The sequence below is a fragment of the Aquarana catesbeiana genome, linkage group LG11 (assembly GCF_042186555.1).
Source record: "Aquarana catesbeiana isolate 2022-GZ linkage group LG11, ASM4218655v1, whole genome shotgun sequence".
In the NCBI taxonomy this organism is placed as follows: Eukaryota; Metazoa; Chordata; class Amphibia; order Anura; family Ranidae; genus Aquarana; species Aquarana catesbeiana.
In genome coordinates this window covers 257905601-257922706 of record NC_133334.1, presented here as the reverse complement: position 1 = coordinate 257922706, position 17106 = coordinate 257905601, and the positions used below count along the sequence as shown (strand labels likewise).

Genomic DNA, 17106 nt, shown 5'->3' with positions numbered 1-17106 from the left:
CTCCATTGTTTTTAATGTGTATTTTCTGCATTTTTTAACCACTTCCCACCCGCCGGCCATCATATGATGTCTTTGACTTTGAGCTGGGATATCTGAATGATGCCTGCAGCTACAGGCATTATTCAGATATCGTCTTTTTCAGCCAGCTATTCCCTTCATCAGTGAAGGCGAACCTTGGCACTCCAGATGTTTTTAAACTACATTTCCCATCACTGCCCTACACCATAAGAACGATCATAGTGGCTGTTCAGCCGCCTAATCGTTCTTACGGGCGGCGAGAGGGGGGGTGCTTCTACCGACTCACTGCTGCCATTGGTGAGTCAAAGACAGGATTCGCCAGATGGTCGCCAGAGTCTCTATGATCGTTCAGAGGCTGGGCGCGATGTTATGACGTCACGCCCAGCCTCTGCATTCAAACAAATGGCGCCGCCGCGGCTGGGAAGCCGAGATCTTTTTTTTTTTTTTCCGGCTTCCCAGCCTAGAAGTGAGATGTGGGGTCTTCATCTCACTGTAAAGAGGATCTGTCATGCCATATTCCTATTACAAGGAATGTTTACATTCCTTGTAATAGGAATAAAAGTGATCATGAAAAAAAAAAAATTTAAAAAGTGTCAGACTAAAAAAAGAAAAGTCAAATTAACAATAATAAAAAAAATGTAAAGCACCCTTGTCTCCGTGTGCTCGCACGTAGAAGCGAACACATACGTAAGTTCCTGGCCACATATGAAAACGGTGTTTAAACCACACATGTGAGGTATCGCGGCGAGAGCAATAATTCTAGACCTAGACCTCCTCTGTAACTCAAAACATGTAACCAGTAAAAAATTTTAAAGCGTCACTTATAGGGATTTTTAAGTACCGAAGTTTGGCGCCATTCCACAAGTGTTTGCAATTTTGAAGCATGACATGTTAGGTATCTATTTACTCGGCGTAACTTCATCTTTCACATTCTGCAAAAAAATTGGGCTAACTTTACTGTCTTTTTTTTTTTAAAAGCATGTAACAGCTTTTTCCCCCCAAAAAAGCGTTAGAAAAATTGCTGCGCAAATACCATGCGAGATAAAAAGTTGCAACGGCCATCATTGTATTCTCTAGGGTCTCTGCTACAACATATATAATGTTTGGGGGTTCTATGTAATTTTCTAGCAAAAATATTATGATTTTTACATGTAGGAGAGAAATGTCAGAATTGGCCTAGGTGGCAAGTGAAATAAAGTGATGGTAAATGCTTAATTTTGGTATTAATTTATATATATATTTTTTAAATCACAAATGTTATACTTATCTGCTCTGGACAATGATTTTGCACAGACCAGCCCTGATCCTCCTCTTTTGTGTCCCCTGCCTAGTGCCCCGAATAGCAAGCTGCTTGCTATAGGGACACTCGTGTGTGCTCGCTCCCCAGGCTCGCTCTGTGTGTCTATAAGACACACAGAACTGGGCGTCTATAAGACACACAGAACTGGGCTCGACCCTGCTCCCTCCTCACTGGCTGTGATCGACAGCAGCGGGAGCCAATGGCTGCTGCTGCTGTCTCTGAGCCAATGAGGAGGCAGAGAGCCAGGACAGCAGCCTCTCTCGTGCTCACCGCTGTCTCAATATCAGGGTAAGTAATAGGGGAGTCTGCGGGGAGAGCTGCATACTGAAGGTTTTTTACCTTCATGCATAGAATGCATGGTGGTAAGAAACCTTCAGCCTTTACAACTACTTTAACTGCATTACTGTTACTTTTTATTGGGATTAAAGCGGTATTACACTATTAGAGGTCCTCTTTTTATGGTGCATTCCTGAGAGCTGGTGGACTGGAAGAGTGACATTTTGATGTGTTTTTCGGAGAGCACAGCACAGAGGAACCCTTGGGTTCAGTTTATAAGCGCCTGAGGCCTTCTTATTATATAAAGGGTCCCACAGAATCTGGTGAGTGGTGCTTGCAAAGGGGTGTGGTGAATGGATTTTTACGCACAAATTTGAGCACTATTTATGAATTGAAGTGAGTCACAGGTAAAGAAGGAGCACTTTATTGGGAAGCTTACTTGGAAGCACTTTATGAAAACGAGACACTTTTAATTAATATTAATCAATTTAAATTGGCATAAAAATGTGAAGAAGTGGACTAGAGTTTATGAACACTTTATTGTTGCACTTTATAATATCACATGATTGATTAGTATTTCACATTTGGTTTTAAGTGCAAGATGGTTTGTAATATTTTATTCAGTTTGTCATATTTCATTTAGTTTAGCTGCCCCGGTAAATATATTTTTTTTATGTTCGCACTATTATCCCCCTAGGGCAGTGATGGTGAACCTTGGCACTCCAGATGTTTTGGAACTACATATCCCATGATGCTCATGCACTCTGCAGTAGAGTTGAGCATCATGGGAAATGTAGTTCCAAAACATCTGGGGTGCCAAGGTTAGCCTTCACTACCCTAAGGTATATAGGAGGGTACCTAGCAGCTCGTTTTAAAATCCAGAGGAGGGGCCATAAGCGCAGAGTGTCATTTCAACAGAATAGTAAGGTTAGGTTACTGCCCTGCATCTGTATTGAACAATTTAGGTGTTTTCCCACCTGATTACAAAAGAATGGCACACATTTTTTTGCACAACTAGTTGTTTCATACAATTTTTCATGGTTTTGCTCTCATGAAAATACATTTGATATTAAGAGAGCAATGAACCTATAAAATCTTATGTCATTTCTCTTTCTCATAGCGTTGTTCCTCAGACAACCGTTATCCTGAATAATGAAAGACAGAACTCTGTAGTGGCCAAGCTGCAGAGTCAGGAGGATTCAGTGAACAAGACGACAGAAAGTCTGGAAAATATACTTAATAGGTAATGTCTTTGTATACATTTCAATTGCATGATAAAATGGAGATTTAAGCTGGCCATAGATGGATCAAAATTTGGCCGGGACAGCAGGGACAGGCTGAATTTCGATCCATCTATGGCCATTTCTGTTCGAGAGCAGTCGATCTAAGGACCATTTGCTCTTGAACAGGCTTGTTGGAAAATTTTGCTTTGATTAGTGCTGCAGCCAATTATCTGCAGCACAGGTCAGCTTATTCTGACGGCAGGGGAGTCCCCACATCAGCATACAACAGCACAACTGGGAGAATTCGCTCATCCACCTCGAATGTGTGGATGGGGGAATGAAGTTGGTCTTTTTTTGATCAGTTGGCTGGCTGATCAACAAAAAACGATTAATTTATTTATATTTACATTTATTTATATACAGTGTATTTTGTATTTTTGTAGCTGACTACTAACAGAAAGGAGCATTCAGCCTATATCTAAATTTGTTATTTTAGTTCTTATTAGTACACCTGCAGCCAACTGTAGTGTGTTGAGAGCCTGCGTGGAGACTGTCAGCTGATGTTCGTAGTATGGTGCAGAGGCATGCATGGATCCCATTCACATACTCACTGTAAAACCCTATTTCCCTTAATCTAGAAAAAAAAAACAACATAAAGACTCTGCATTGTCAGGCCTAAGTCCGGTATATATTGGCTGGTGATCATATAGCTATCCAGTGACCAAAGAACCTTGGAGAAGTATAGGCCAGCTTGCGAAAATGAAAATGTTCTCTCTAACTTCCGTTGTATTCAAATTTATACATGATATGGCAGTTTTCTACAGCATTACAGAATGTGCTGGTGCTATATGTTCAAGCAGTGCATATAATTGTAAATTGCAGATTTTACAGATAGATTAGCCATTGTCTCTAATAAATCAAACACTGTAATAAAATGCTTAGTTTTAATTGCAGTGCGGTCCCTGGACGAAGGCATAACACAATCGTGGTGAAGGTACCAGGCCCAGATGAAAGCCACAGTCATGATGAAAATGACAGCGGATCAGAAGCCAGCGATACACTGTCAAACTCTGGACACTCTGGAAACTCCAACATGGGGAACAACGTTACCTTGATCACTCTGAACTCTGAAGGTATGTCCAGCATCGGATGTCCTGTTTCACCTGAGGAATAAAAAATGTTCTGCCCCAGCTTGTTTCTCAGGCAACCAAAAGTTGACCAAATTTTCCTTACCAGCAGTTCTGGTACAAGGCCATCCAGTGCCCAGGGCAAAAGTGCCAGACTGCACCCCCCACTGTGTAAAGTATAGGTCAGGGCTAACAGCGGTGTGCTCAGTGCCGGGTCAGAATATACTGTATGTAATGGTTTTGACGTGCTTAAATAGTGCTTATGGTTGTGGACATAGTGCATGTTCTGTGCTGCAGTGAATTATGGGATAACAGCAGCAAAGGAAGAAATTCCCCAGCATTGATGAGAGCAAAAAATGTCCCTGCATTGTTGATGTCACTGGAAGTAAAAAATGTCAATGTGTCGGTAGTGTCACTGTAAGGTAAAAAATGCCCCCATGTCGGTGATGTCACAATACGAAAAAATTGGCCCTGCATCAGTGGCTTCAACACAGTGAAAGACTGCCCCTGCATTGGTGGTATCACTCTTGCACCACAGTGAAAGACTGCCTCTGCATTGGAGGTATCACTCTTGCCTGTCCACAGTACACTGGTATTGGAGGGAGAGGAGAGCAGAATTCCCCCCTGTAGCAGCTAACGAGGACCCTGATACTTCTAACAGGAGGGACAATGCCGTCTCTCCTGTCAGTGAGGCAGCTGGAAAATGAAGTGCCTGCAAGCTGCCAGCATGCCCCCCCTCTACATAATACCATTGCACCCAGGGCATGTTCCCCTTTTGTCCCAAACCCCCCCAAAGTTCAGATTGGGCTCCCAAGGAAAATCACAGTGTGACCTGATTTGCCCATGTGTAGGAAGCCTGAAGTACATTTCATATTGTATTTGCTTTACGGATTAAGGGTGCATGTCCCCTTAGCCTAGGTGCTGTAATTTCCCAATTAACAAGTTAAATGTTTTTATTTTTTTTTAAATAATTAAATATTTGTTATTTGTATCCCATTCTCCACCTAGCTTTGAGTGTTTTTTTTTTTTTTACTGGAAAAAATGCACACTGTTTTGATAAAAGTGTAATATTGCAGGCCAGGCAAGAGAAATGAGCTCTCTATATATTATATCATTAAATAATCAAAATGCTCTGCTGCAGATTCTGTGCCTGTGCACTCCCAACTGCAGGTGCTGGCTCCCTAAGGCGTCCGTCCTCTGCTGAACATTCAAACATTGTAGAAAAAAGGACAGTCGAGGTAAAAGCTGATTTAGAAGTTTTTATAATCCCTCTAGTGCAAATTTCAGAATCACATGAAACCCCCGCCCTGTTTTACATGGACATTGACAGGAAAAATTAGAGTAAACTTAGTAAATTCCATGTTACATTATACTTCCAAAGTGCAAAGTGTAACAGATCCACTATACATTGTTATAAATTCAGCATACAAAACGGAAGCTACAATATTAAACTAAAAAATCTGTTACAAAACAAATTTGTCTCAATGTTGTGTCATTTTCCTCACTCTGGAGGCAGTATGTGATGGGAAGTGTCCTCGATGGGACACAGCGAAAATAAAAACCTGACAGGGGTTTTAACATGAATTTCAGATATGGTGTATTTTTACACAGTTATATTTGTCCAGCTTGGACCAATGTAATTCTGTATACACCATACCTGGCCGATGCCCCCAGAAGCTGGAAATCACTGACGTAGACACTGCTACTCCAGTGATTCCCTCTTGCTTCCAGATCCTGCGCTGAGCGGTCAGCCTAATGCAGTGTAAACATTAGAGGTCGGCTGCTCGGCACAGGTGCCATACAGAGAATGTTTTGTATTTTCTGAATGAATGCAAAGTGTTCTCTTATTGAATGAGGTGGAGAGTCACGCTCTCCTCACCGTCCAATCAGAGAATGCGTTGCATCCATTCAGAAAAGGCGAAGTATTCTTTGAATAGCTGAGTGGCCTGCCTCCTGTGTTTGCAATACAGTAGGCCAGCTGCTCAGCATGGAACCTGGAAGCAGGTGGAAATCACTAGAGTAATGATGTCTACTTCAGTGATTTCAGCTTTCAGGGGCATCGATCAGGTATTATTATTTATTATTATTATTATACAGGATTTATATAGCGCCAACAGTTTGCGCAGCGCTTTACAACATGAGGGCAGACATTACACTTACAATACAAATCAATACAGAAGGGATCAGAGGGCCCTGCTCATTAGAGCTTACAATCTAGAAGGGAGGGTCAAGTGGAAACAAAAAGGTAATAACTGTGGAGGATGAGCTGATGGAAAAAATGAAAAAACAGGTGTTAGGTGTGGGTAGGCTTCTCTGAAGAGAAGGGTTTTCAGGGATCGTCTAAAAACTAATAAAGTAGGAGATAAGCGGACAGATAGGGGTAGGGCATTCCATAGGATTGGAGAGGCTTTGGAAAAGTCCTGGAGGCGAGCATGGGAGGAGGTGATGAGGGAGCTAAAGAGCAGGAGGTCTTGAAAGGAACGAAGAGAACGAGTAGGTTGGTATTTAGAGACTAAGCTAGTGAAGGTACAGAGTATATACAGAGTTACTTTTGTCCAAGCTACGTATAAAATATCCATACCTGCAATTCATCTTTAGCCTTTCCCTGCTCTATCCAAAATGGAAAAAAAAAATCACAAAATGTTATGACTTTAAATATATTTTAACGACTTTGTTGCAGTGAATATGTACATTAATACTCCTCCATGGTAAAAAGTAGTGAAGTCACTGGCTTGTAATGAATCTATGCTCTTGTATATTTTGATTACAGAAAATAAAAATTGGCTCTCCTGCTTATGTGTAGGCGACAGGCCTACTTGAAAACTGTCCTTGGTTTGTTGTGCCACACATTAATGCCAGGCGTCTCACACTGTGCCCAGTAATGTGGGTTCCAAAGTCTCGTGTTTGTATGCTAAAACTGTGGGTGCAAGTCTTGTAATTCCAGAACAGTTTGTGTAGTCGGAAGGAGTGCCAGGCCCTTTTCCTTTGTTGCATGCGGCAATTCCAAACCACAGTTGGCCATCGTGCATTTGAGCATGGTTTCTGTCATGGGGGAAAAGAACGCGAAGTATGACTGATTGGCCTTGGGCAGCTGCAAGTACATTGTAAACATGGCAGCTCATTCAGCGCTTTCTGTCTCTGTACGGGTTCATGTTGAATATACACTTAAAATGACTGAAAGTTTATACCTATTGGCTGGGAGTATGAATGCGTATGACGGTTACTGGAAGCCTTAGACAGCAGGCCCAGAGGCTGGCTGCATAGCTAATCATGCCAAGTCATTGGCACATGTTACTCTTCAAAAAACAAACACTTTCATTGGCAACAATCCGTTTTTCTCCAAGCAGGAAATTCACATTGGGACGTTGTTCTTGTTTGCAGCTATGTCAGCTGCTTACTGTTTTAATTCAGTTTTTTTTTTTTTTTTTTATGGAAAAGTGTGAGAAATAGCTGTGAGTTACCACTTATCCTTTGAAGAAATTTACACATTTTTTAGCAAAGCCTTGGTGCTTCCTCCTTTTTCCAAATCAATATATATATTTTTTTTAATATATGTGGATGGCCTCCATAGTTTGTTAAAAGGAGGCCCGATGCTTGAATGTAAGGACTGTATTCACAAGCTTAGTCAATGGAGATGGAACAAAATTTTTCTGAAAAAAAAAAAAGATTTCACCTGCCAAACTTGTGTGTTTTCTCTGCAAACAAAACTTGTTATGGAATGTGCATTACTAGCTCCATAACCTACCTTCTCCAAACAGTATTCAGATGATTGCTTTCTGCCAAAAACCTCCACAACTGGAAGACATTATTTATCCCTGGTGGCACTTGCCGTGACCAAGAATTGGTGAGAAAGTAAGTTTTGAACTGTCTTTCTTTTTCAACAGTGCAAATGAAACCAGAAATCATGAGCATTTTTGGAAATCTCAATGCTTTTATCGCGGTCTGATCTGTCCTTGGAAATATCTTTGTATTGGGTAAAGCTCTGTGTAAACCGTTCATATTTTCTGATATCAATCACAAACATGTACATAAGGAAAAGAAATCTAAGTCTTGCTTATTGAAACCTTTTAACACTGCTAGGATGTCTAATTCCTGGAGATTCTCCCTATAGAAAACATGGCAGGCCTGTCTAGGTGGTATCCACAGAAATGACACTAGCTGGTCCAGCTTTTACAGGATGGTTTTGTTTTAAAGTATGCCTAAAGTCAATCTTTTATTTTTGTTTTGGATAGATTGGAGAGGGATTGGTATGGAACACCTGCCAGGTTTGTATTGCTGCCTGTGCCCCCGTTAGGGAGATTCATCCTCTCAATCTGACCATTTACTATTATTATGAGAGTGAAAGATAGTCCCAAATTTTGGGTTCTCACTAGAACAGAATTAGTTGGGAAATCTTCCAGTGGGGACAACAAGGGATTTCTTCATCATTTCCTCTTAAAGTAATTGTAAACTCTAAAAACAAATAAATAAATAAAATAAAATAAACAACCTGCAAGACAAAGGCATAATGCGCTAGTATGCATTGCATACTAGCTCATTATGAAATACCTTAGAGCGAAGCTGTTGCAGTGGTCCCCGTACACCGCTGTGACTGGCGACATGTCTCCTGGAGTTATTGCCGGGTTCGCGGGCTCCGGTGCTGTGATTGGCTGGAGCTGCGATGGCGTCACTCCCGCACATGCACGCTGGAGCCCCCGGTCATGGCACAGCTCCTTAAGAAATGGCATGAGCGAGGCGTTTCTTCCGTGCGCATGTTCCGATGACGGCACATGCGGATACAGTAAATATTTCCTAAACACGGTGCAAGTTTAGGAGATATTCATGGTACTTACAGGTAAGCCTTATTATAGGCTTACCTTTAGGTAAAAGTGGTATAGCAGGGTTTGCAACCACTTTAAGTCCTGTTTTGCATATGGAACAGGAAGTGAAGGGAAATCTCCCCAAAGAAACATAGATGGCAAAAAAAAAAAAAAAATGACAGGGGTTATAACCACCCCCACCCCCTTATTCTAAGAAAAATAAAAAAAGGCTTGCCTTTAGTTCTACTTTAAGTTGCATATTTGCAGTTGCAGAGTTGGTGCCGGTCGTTGTACTGAAGCCAGGCGAGCCTTGACTCCGCATAACTTGTGGTGAAGCACAAGTTACAGTGCTCTGGGCCTTTTCCATTTAGATGAGCCTTTGAAGTTTTCTAAAGATTGTTTCAATAAGGCATGGGAAATTCCAGTTACTCTGAACAAGCCCTTGTCATTTGCAGGCCTGTTGATGCCCGGCGCACAGACCTTCCCAGCGTTTGTTGTTCTTTGGGATCCATGTCAGAGGCTGAGTGATTTTCTCATAGAGAAAACGGCTTCTCTCTTTGTTTTCCTTTCACAAAGTAAGCACGATCTGTCAGGGGGCTCCAAAAGGCCAGACGTTTGATTGTTTGTTCGAGAAGTGTAAAATCAGTGTTATTAATACATTTCTAAAGCCTCTTATCAGCGTAATCACTGTTTCTATACTTGCAAGTGTGATAATAACACAGAAAGGTTGATATTATGAAAGCTGACAGGATGTGACCACTAATTTGTTCCTTTTTTTCTGGCCCTCTTATAAGGATTATAAATAATTTGAAAGTGTTACAGCCCCTCCACGGTTGCTATTCACTGACCCATGCTTTGTAATGGTGGCCAAAGACAGCACAATCATAAGCCATTTTCCTTATCTCTAGTACTGGTTAGGGTAATCAAGCTGTTTTTGCTCTCCTAGGTGGTAATATGGAGCAGTTAGGTTAAAACGAAGATGGTTGTTTTCACTCATCTTGTTGCTGCAGAGCAGAGAAAACTACCATTGTACCGTAGTCTAAACCAGTGGCCTGGAGGCCAGATTTGGCTCTTTGTTTGCCTTCCTCCAGCTATTGGGGCACTATTCTTCTCACTGACACCAATGATGGGGCACTATTCCTTCTACTGACACAAACATTGTGCTACTATGCCTCTTACCGACACCAAGGATGGGGCACTATTCCTCACACCAATGATGGGGCACTATTTATTCCACTGACACAATGGAGCATTGTTCCTCCCACTGACACCAGTGATGGAGCACTGTTCCTCCCACTGATACTAATGATGGGGCACTATTCCTTCCACTGACACAATGGAGCATTGTTCCTCCCACTGACACCAGTGATGGAGCACTGTTCCTCCCACTGATACTAATGATGGGGCACTATTCCTTCCACTGACACCAATGATGGGGCACTATTCCTCACACTGACCCAAATGATGGGGCACTACTCCTGCCAATGACACCAATGATGGGTCACTATTCCTCCTCTAATACCAAAGATAGGTCATTGTTTACTCCCGCTGACCCCAGGACATTTTCTACTTCCCCTAGCCACAGTCCAACCCCTTTAAAATCTGAAGAATAATAAACTGGCCCTTTGTTTAAAAAGATTGGAGACCCGTGGTCTAAACCTTTTATGAGCATTGGTGCAAGGATTGAAATGGGTCCTGGTGCTCTGGCAATGAAGTTTGAATAGAAAGCTCATACGACTGGTCCTCTCAAGCGCCATGCTCCTGTGTTCTTTATAAAATGCAAGATTGTCATCAAGAACAGTCATTCAGGCAAGTGTTACCTCTATTCTATGGCGATCCTTTTTGTTTATGGTTGTGATGTAATATGCTTAAAATCACAACATGACCTCATCAGTTTGTCTTGATAGCAAACTTTACCATGCCTTTCTATGCGGCCTTTCAATTAATCTTTGTTGTATACTGAACACTTTACAGTATATTGACACGGCCCTCCAAAAATTTGTTTCTGCGTCACATAAAACAATTGAGTTCAAAAGACTACATGGCTATAAAATACAGTTAGCTGTACCCTAATATTGCAAGAGATTTAATTTGTATTTTCTGCCATTCATAATAAATAATTCATTTAGTGTAACATTTTTTGAAAATAAACATCTTCAAATACAGTGAATGTCTGCAACACGCAAGACCTTAATGTAACACTTGTATAAACATCTATTGTAGTTGCCAAAATCATGATAAAAAAGGTTGTTGTTTTTTTTTTAACTTTCCTGTTGCTGTCCTTTGAAGTTTCTAAATGGGTAAAAGCCATTGTTTATTCCACTCCATTGGCATTGTCCCTAATTTAGTGTGATTACCGGAGGCATATGGAGGAGAGACAAATCATTCTGTACCTTTCATGAACCAAAAAGTGGAAGCCACTCAGTCAATTTAGATTTGGCAGAAGTTACGCGTGAATGGTGCCATTCGCAGCAGATGAACAACACAAATATCCTCCAGCATCCTCCAGTCCTGTTAACCAGTAAAGAGAACCTAAAACCAGTTCTGCTTCTAACATGAAGATTAAAACCAACTGTCTTAATTGCACACAATTGTATATAAAATGAAGGCACACTGCCACAAAGCGTAAAGTTTGGCAGTTTGTAAGCTGACACATTCTATCTGCAGCATTCAAATAGCTGCATTACTGGGGGGACTCTGCTAAGGTTAACACTAAGCCATTGGTGTGCCATTTTGCATATCATGGCTGTCTGACAAGTTGAAAAATATTGCAGCTGATAGACAGCCATCCTCTTAAAGTATAAGTTCATACCCTGTTTTTGGGGTGGAACATATAACATGTTTCCAATGCTGCAGATGCTGTCCGATCCCCCGGTAGCAATATGGGGAGAAGTTCCCTGCACTAGCTGTCACTTTTTAAAATCAGCGTGGCCGTGCGGGGCTCCACCCACACGGTTGAGTCATTCATTCACACAGCTCTGAGTGTGAATAAATTACAGACTCTGACATCCTTTGTGGCTATCGGCTTGTAGTTCTCAATGAAAACTACCATGGCGCTGTGGAGCGCCATGGTAGTTCATTTATTCTTCCTGTCAATGTACACACACAGTGTATACACTGACAGATCTTCAGGAGACCTGCATGGTACCAGCAATCTGCTGATCGCTAGTGCAATGCTTTACAGGCTCCAAACAATAAAAAAACAAATACACTTTTTTTTATGCGAAAAAAATGTGCATTTATTTATTTATAAAGTGAACTTATGCTTTAATTCCATCGACCAAGCACTCAGGTTCTGCATTGTAGCATCTGCTGAGGACTGGAGCATTTTACAGGTTATGTGGATCTCTCCCCACCCACATTGACAGTGATTTGCCCATTGACCCATTGACCCGTTTACCCAATGTTCAATATTCAGTGCACGCTGGGCATTTACGGACACTGCAAATTAAAAAATGCAAATCACTGCAAAATCACAACGTTCTGCTTTTTAACCACTTCCTGCCCGCCGGCCATCATATGACATCCTTGACTTTGAGCGGTGATATCTGAATGATGCCTGCAGCTACAGACATCATTCAGATATTGTCTTTTTTCAGTCTGCGATTCCCTACACCATAAGAATGATCATAGGGGCTGTACAGCCGCTTGATCGTTCTTACGGGCAGCGAGAGGGAACACCCCCCCCTCCTGCCACCCTCCGATGCTTCTACTGACTCACCGCTGCAATCGATGAGTCTGAGACAGGATCCGCCGGCCCCGAATGTTTACCATAGAGATTTCTGGCAGACCAGATGGTCGTCGGAGTCTCTATGAGCGTTCGGAGGCTGGGCGCGATGCTATGACATCACGCCCGGCCTCTGCATTCAAACAAACAGCGCCACCTCAGCTGGGAAGCTGAGATCTTTTTTTGTTTTTTTTATTACAGGCTTCCCAGCCTAGAGGGTGAGATATGGGGTCTTATTGACTCCATAGCTCACTGTAAAGAGGACCTATCATGCCATATTCCTATTACAAGGGATGTTTACATTTCTTGTAATAGGAATAAAAGTGATCAAAAAAAAAAATTAACAATAAAAAAAAAAAAAATTAAAGCGCCCCTGTCCCTGTGTGCTTGCATGCAGAAGCGGATGCATACGTAAGTCCTGCCCACATGTGAAAACTGTTTAAACCACACATGTGAGGTATCACTCCGAACATTAGAGCGAGAGCAATAATTCTAGCCCTAGACCTCCTCTGTAACTCAAAACATGTAACCAGTAAAAAATTTGAAAGCGTCGCCTATTGGGAATTTTACGTACCGAAGTTTGGCGCCATTCCACGAGCGTGTGCAATTTTGAAGCGTGACATGCTAGGTATCTATTTACTTGGCGTAACTTCATCTGTCACATTATGCAAACTAAATTGGGCTAACTCTACTGTTTTTTTTTTTTTTTAAAGCATGAAAAAGTTTTTTTCCCCAAAAAATAAACCCGTTTAAAAAATTGCTGTGCAAATACAATGCGAGATAAAAAGTTGCACTGACCGCCATTGTGTTCTCTAGGGTCTCTGCTAAAAAAAACATATATAATGTTTGGGGGTTCTATGTAATTTTCTAGAAAAAAATTAACAATGATTTTTACATGTAGGAAAGAAATGTCAGAATTGGCCTGGGTGGCAAGTGGTTAAAAAGTCCCTGACCCTTTCTAAAAACGCATGAATATGAACGCGTCCCATAGAAAATCATCTTAAATGGACTGTAGTGCGTTTCTGCAAAAATTACAAAAAAACGCATAGGTGTGAACCAAGCCTTACTGTTTCTTACAGTGATATGGGGTAACAGGAAAAGCGAACGTTAAAGTGTACATCTGGGAAAAATAAAAAAATGAACAACATATTCAACATCATACATCTCTACAATACATATAAATTTCCCTATCCCTCTAAAAACACTGCATGTATTAAAAAAAACACAGATTGCTCTGCGAGAAATCCAGTGAGTTCCTGGTTTCAACACAGTCCTGCTCAGTTCTTCTTAGCTGGACTACAGAACTCTTCTCCACTCCTCTGTGGTCTGCAGAGGATAACTCGGGATGCTTCTTGAATTTCAGTGCTGCAGAGGCAAAATTGTCAACTCAAACAGGAGATTAGGAGCTTCCTGGATGTCTGGCAGGTTCACAGGTAATTTTATGTTTCTGCATGTTTTTTTAAAGGGATTATACATGCAGAAATGTGCATATACTGCAGAGATGTATTGAAAATATTTTTTCCTTCTGCCCAGATATGCACTTTAAGGCTACAGAAGAGTCACACAAGAGGGCAGCGATGACTTGTTCTAAGGTTAAACTACATGTAAGTTGTTCATTCTGTATTTAGCTCTCAATCAGTTTGTTACATGGCTAGGATGATTAGCTGGTGAATATTTTGTCTTTCAGGAATTGTTTGTACTTCCTGTTTGTTCCTGGCATTCTTCTTTTTACTGTCAGAAACAAAGTTAACTTTCCTAACACACCCCATTATATAAAGCTTTCAGTTTTACGACTCGCTCCCTCATTAACCATATTTTGTGTAATTGTCTCAGGCTGCACTGTCGCCTTGGTTTGTGAAAAGGAAGTTTTCAATGCAGAGAAAATATTTGGTGGGTCTGTTCTGTGTGCATGGTTACTTGGCACACTGTCCAGCTAGAACAGATGTTTCTGGCCTTTTATGTGCTTGGTCCATATGTAAATGTTGAAGAAAAACTGCCAATCCATTAATTTTTCTTGGGACTATAACAATCGCCTATGAAATATTTGCGACTTATGGAGATTTTGAGCTGTTACTCCTGTCCCACCCCGGTAATTAAGTGAGCCTGTGATCATCTCTACTAAAGAAAACAAGAACTGGCTGCTGTAGTCACGTAAGAGCTAAAAGTCGAGCTTGGTTAAGGGTTTTTACACACAAGTCTGAGTACTTCACCATTTAGTGAGAATGCAGCCACTGTGGATAGAGCTCTCAGTTTTCACGGCTGAATTTTGAGACTATGATGCCCCAAAGCCTGTACCCTTTCTGTAACCATCCCTATTTGATTATTGGCATATATTGCCTTGCTGCCAGTTTTTTCTGCTGAGTTTCATTTATATGCTGTGGTAAATTTCTAAGTTATATTCACTACAGTCAAAACCCTTTTTTATGGTAGGGAAGCATTGTGTTCTCTCAGAACCTATTTTTGGGAACCCATAGTTTCAACCAGGCCATAACTCTCCACCTTTTTGTGTGGTAGACCAGGAAAGTTCTGCCTCACATAGGCAACCTCATAGAGGGGGATGAGATGATGACACTAGATCGGGGGGTCAAGAATGGCAGACAATGGTGGATAACTTGTCTCTGATTAAATCTAATTTTAAAGCTGGCCATACATGAATTGAAATTCAGCCAGTTCAGCAGGGACTGGACAAATTTTGATACATGTATGGGCTGCGTGCTTGTGGAGAAGTTGATCTACCGATCAACTCCTGTACAATTGCCCTGTGTAAAAATTTCTGTACAGTCAGCGCTGCAAGCAATAGCTGGTAGCACTGATCAGTGTGTTTTGATGGCAGGGGAGTCTCCAGCCTCCCCGCTGAGTAAAATAGCTCAGCGGGGAGCTCGAATGTGTGCATGGGGCAATGGAGTCTTTTTTTGGTTGAAAGAAAGAAAAAATGACTAATGTATGGTCAACTTAAAGTGGAGTTCCAGGCATTTTATCAACTCTTGACTTTTTTTTTTTTTTTTTTCCTGCAGTGCAAATACCTTTTTTGTGCTTTTAATTTCAATAACTTTTTATTGAATACTTCACATAGGAAAAACAGAGCAGTTGGTGATAACAGTAATACATGTTAACATATAGTCCGTAACTAAGGGTCATACATGAGTGCACCGGAACCATTAAAGTTATAACTGCCATATATCTGCTTGCTATACCATATCAATAAGTAAAAGAGGTATCTGAGCCTCCCTCCTCCCCACGACACCCCTCCTGGGATCAGTCTGCATCATGAGGTGAAGGTTCGCCCGGGCCACCCACCAAGGGCTCTCAAAGGAAATCACATGCGTTGGTAGCATTGGATCCTGAGGATGATTCCTAAGAGAGATCTTATTTTACTGTATAAGCAGATCAACCTTAAAAATTTGCCATATAAGAGGTCACAAGAACATTATGGCGATAAATTAAGCTCTTGGAGTACCAAGTCAAACAAATTCAGTGGAAGACAAAGAATAATTTATAAACAGAAGAGAAGCATCCAATGTTAATTATTAAGTGTGATACCCATATCAGATCCTTGAGAGAGTTATGTAGCAATAGTGGCTATCATGGGAAGGATCCTATAGATTCCATTTCCTTGTCATTTTTCTCAGATATTTTTAGTAGGTAACCCAGCTATTGGAAAGGACCATGAGAATTGTCCGTGTTCTCATGGAGGAATCCTAAGGTCAGGGATGAAGTAACACCAGCTCAAGAGTGAGATGTAACAGGAAGAAGAAAGGAAAAGAAAGGAAACAAAAGATAGGAGGAGAGAAAAGATAGGAAAGGAGAAGCAGCTACATGAATAGTCCCACACCAGCCCGTGATCTATAAACCAGATCAGGGTGTGAGCCCCAACCGTAGATATCGTATCCAGGGTTCCCAGATGGCTTTGTATTTCTCTGTAGTATCTAGAAGTGTGCTTACCATCTTTTCCTGGGCCATAATCCAGGAGACTTTCTTTTTAACGAAAGTGAAGGAGAACATGGGGTTGTTTCCAGGCTCTAGCGATTTTTAATTTAGTTCCAATTAGGATAAACATAATGAGACAGCTCACTAGTTTGGGTGCGTTCGGGACAGGGAAATTGAGCAGTGCTATGTGAGCAGATTTTTGTATAGGAAGGTCAGAGACCTTCCTGAGCATGTGGAAAATTTTATTCCAGAATCCCCTGATCTTGGGGCAGTCCCACCATGTATGTATCATGGACCCTACATGACGGCAATTTTGGAAGCATAGGGATGAGGATGTGGAATAAATCCTGGACAGTTTTAGTGGGACCAAGTACCATCTCATGAGCAGCTTCAGATTCGCCTTTGCTGCAGACTGTGATTCCCTTTGCCAGGTAGCCAGGCTCCAGGATTGTCCCAGGTCCCTCTCCCATTCTAGCATAAAGAGGGTCTTGGAGTCCATCTTAGCCAGTGACCGATATATTACTGAAATCCCACTCCTCTGCTCCGTGGCTTGCCCACACCAAAATTCATATTCAGTGAGTGTTAAAGGGTTAGGTGCAGAGGAGCATAATTTGTGGAGAAAATGCTTTAACTGGCGTAGTTTTTAATGTTACTCTGGGGGCATATCTAGTTTGCCTATACAGTAAGCCCGAGTGAGGGGTCCAGTGGG

The 17106-nt window shown here is 41.5% G+C and overlaps 1 protein-coding gene across 5 annotated transcripts in view; it reads left to right on the top strand.

Moving 5' to 3' along the window:
• Positions 1-17106, top strand: part of BANP (BTG3 associated nuclear protein) — a 662871-nt gene that overhangs the window by 194875 nt on the left and 450890 nt on the right. For all 5 annotated transcript variants that reach the window (XM_073605714.1, XM_073605712.1, XM_073605715.1 and 2 more), the window contains 2 exons: positions 2715-2837; positions 3772-3950. In XM_073605714.1, coding sequence (XP_073461815.1) covers positions 2715-2837; positions 3772-3950 — 302 coding nt within the window. The remainder of the gene's footprint in view (positions 1-2714; positions 2838-3771; positions 3951-17106) is intronic.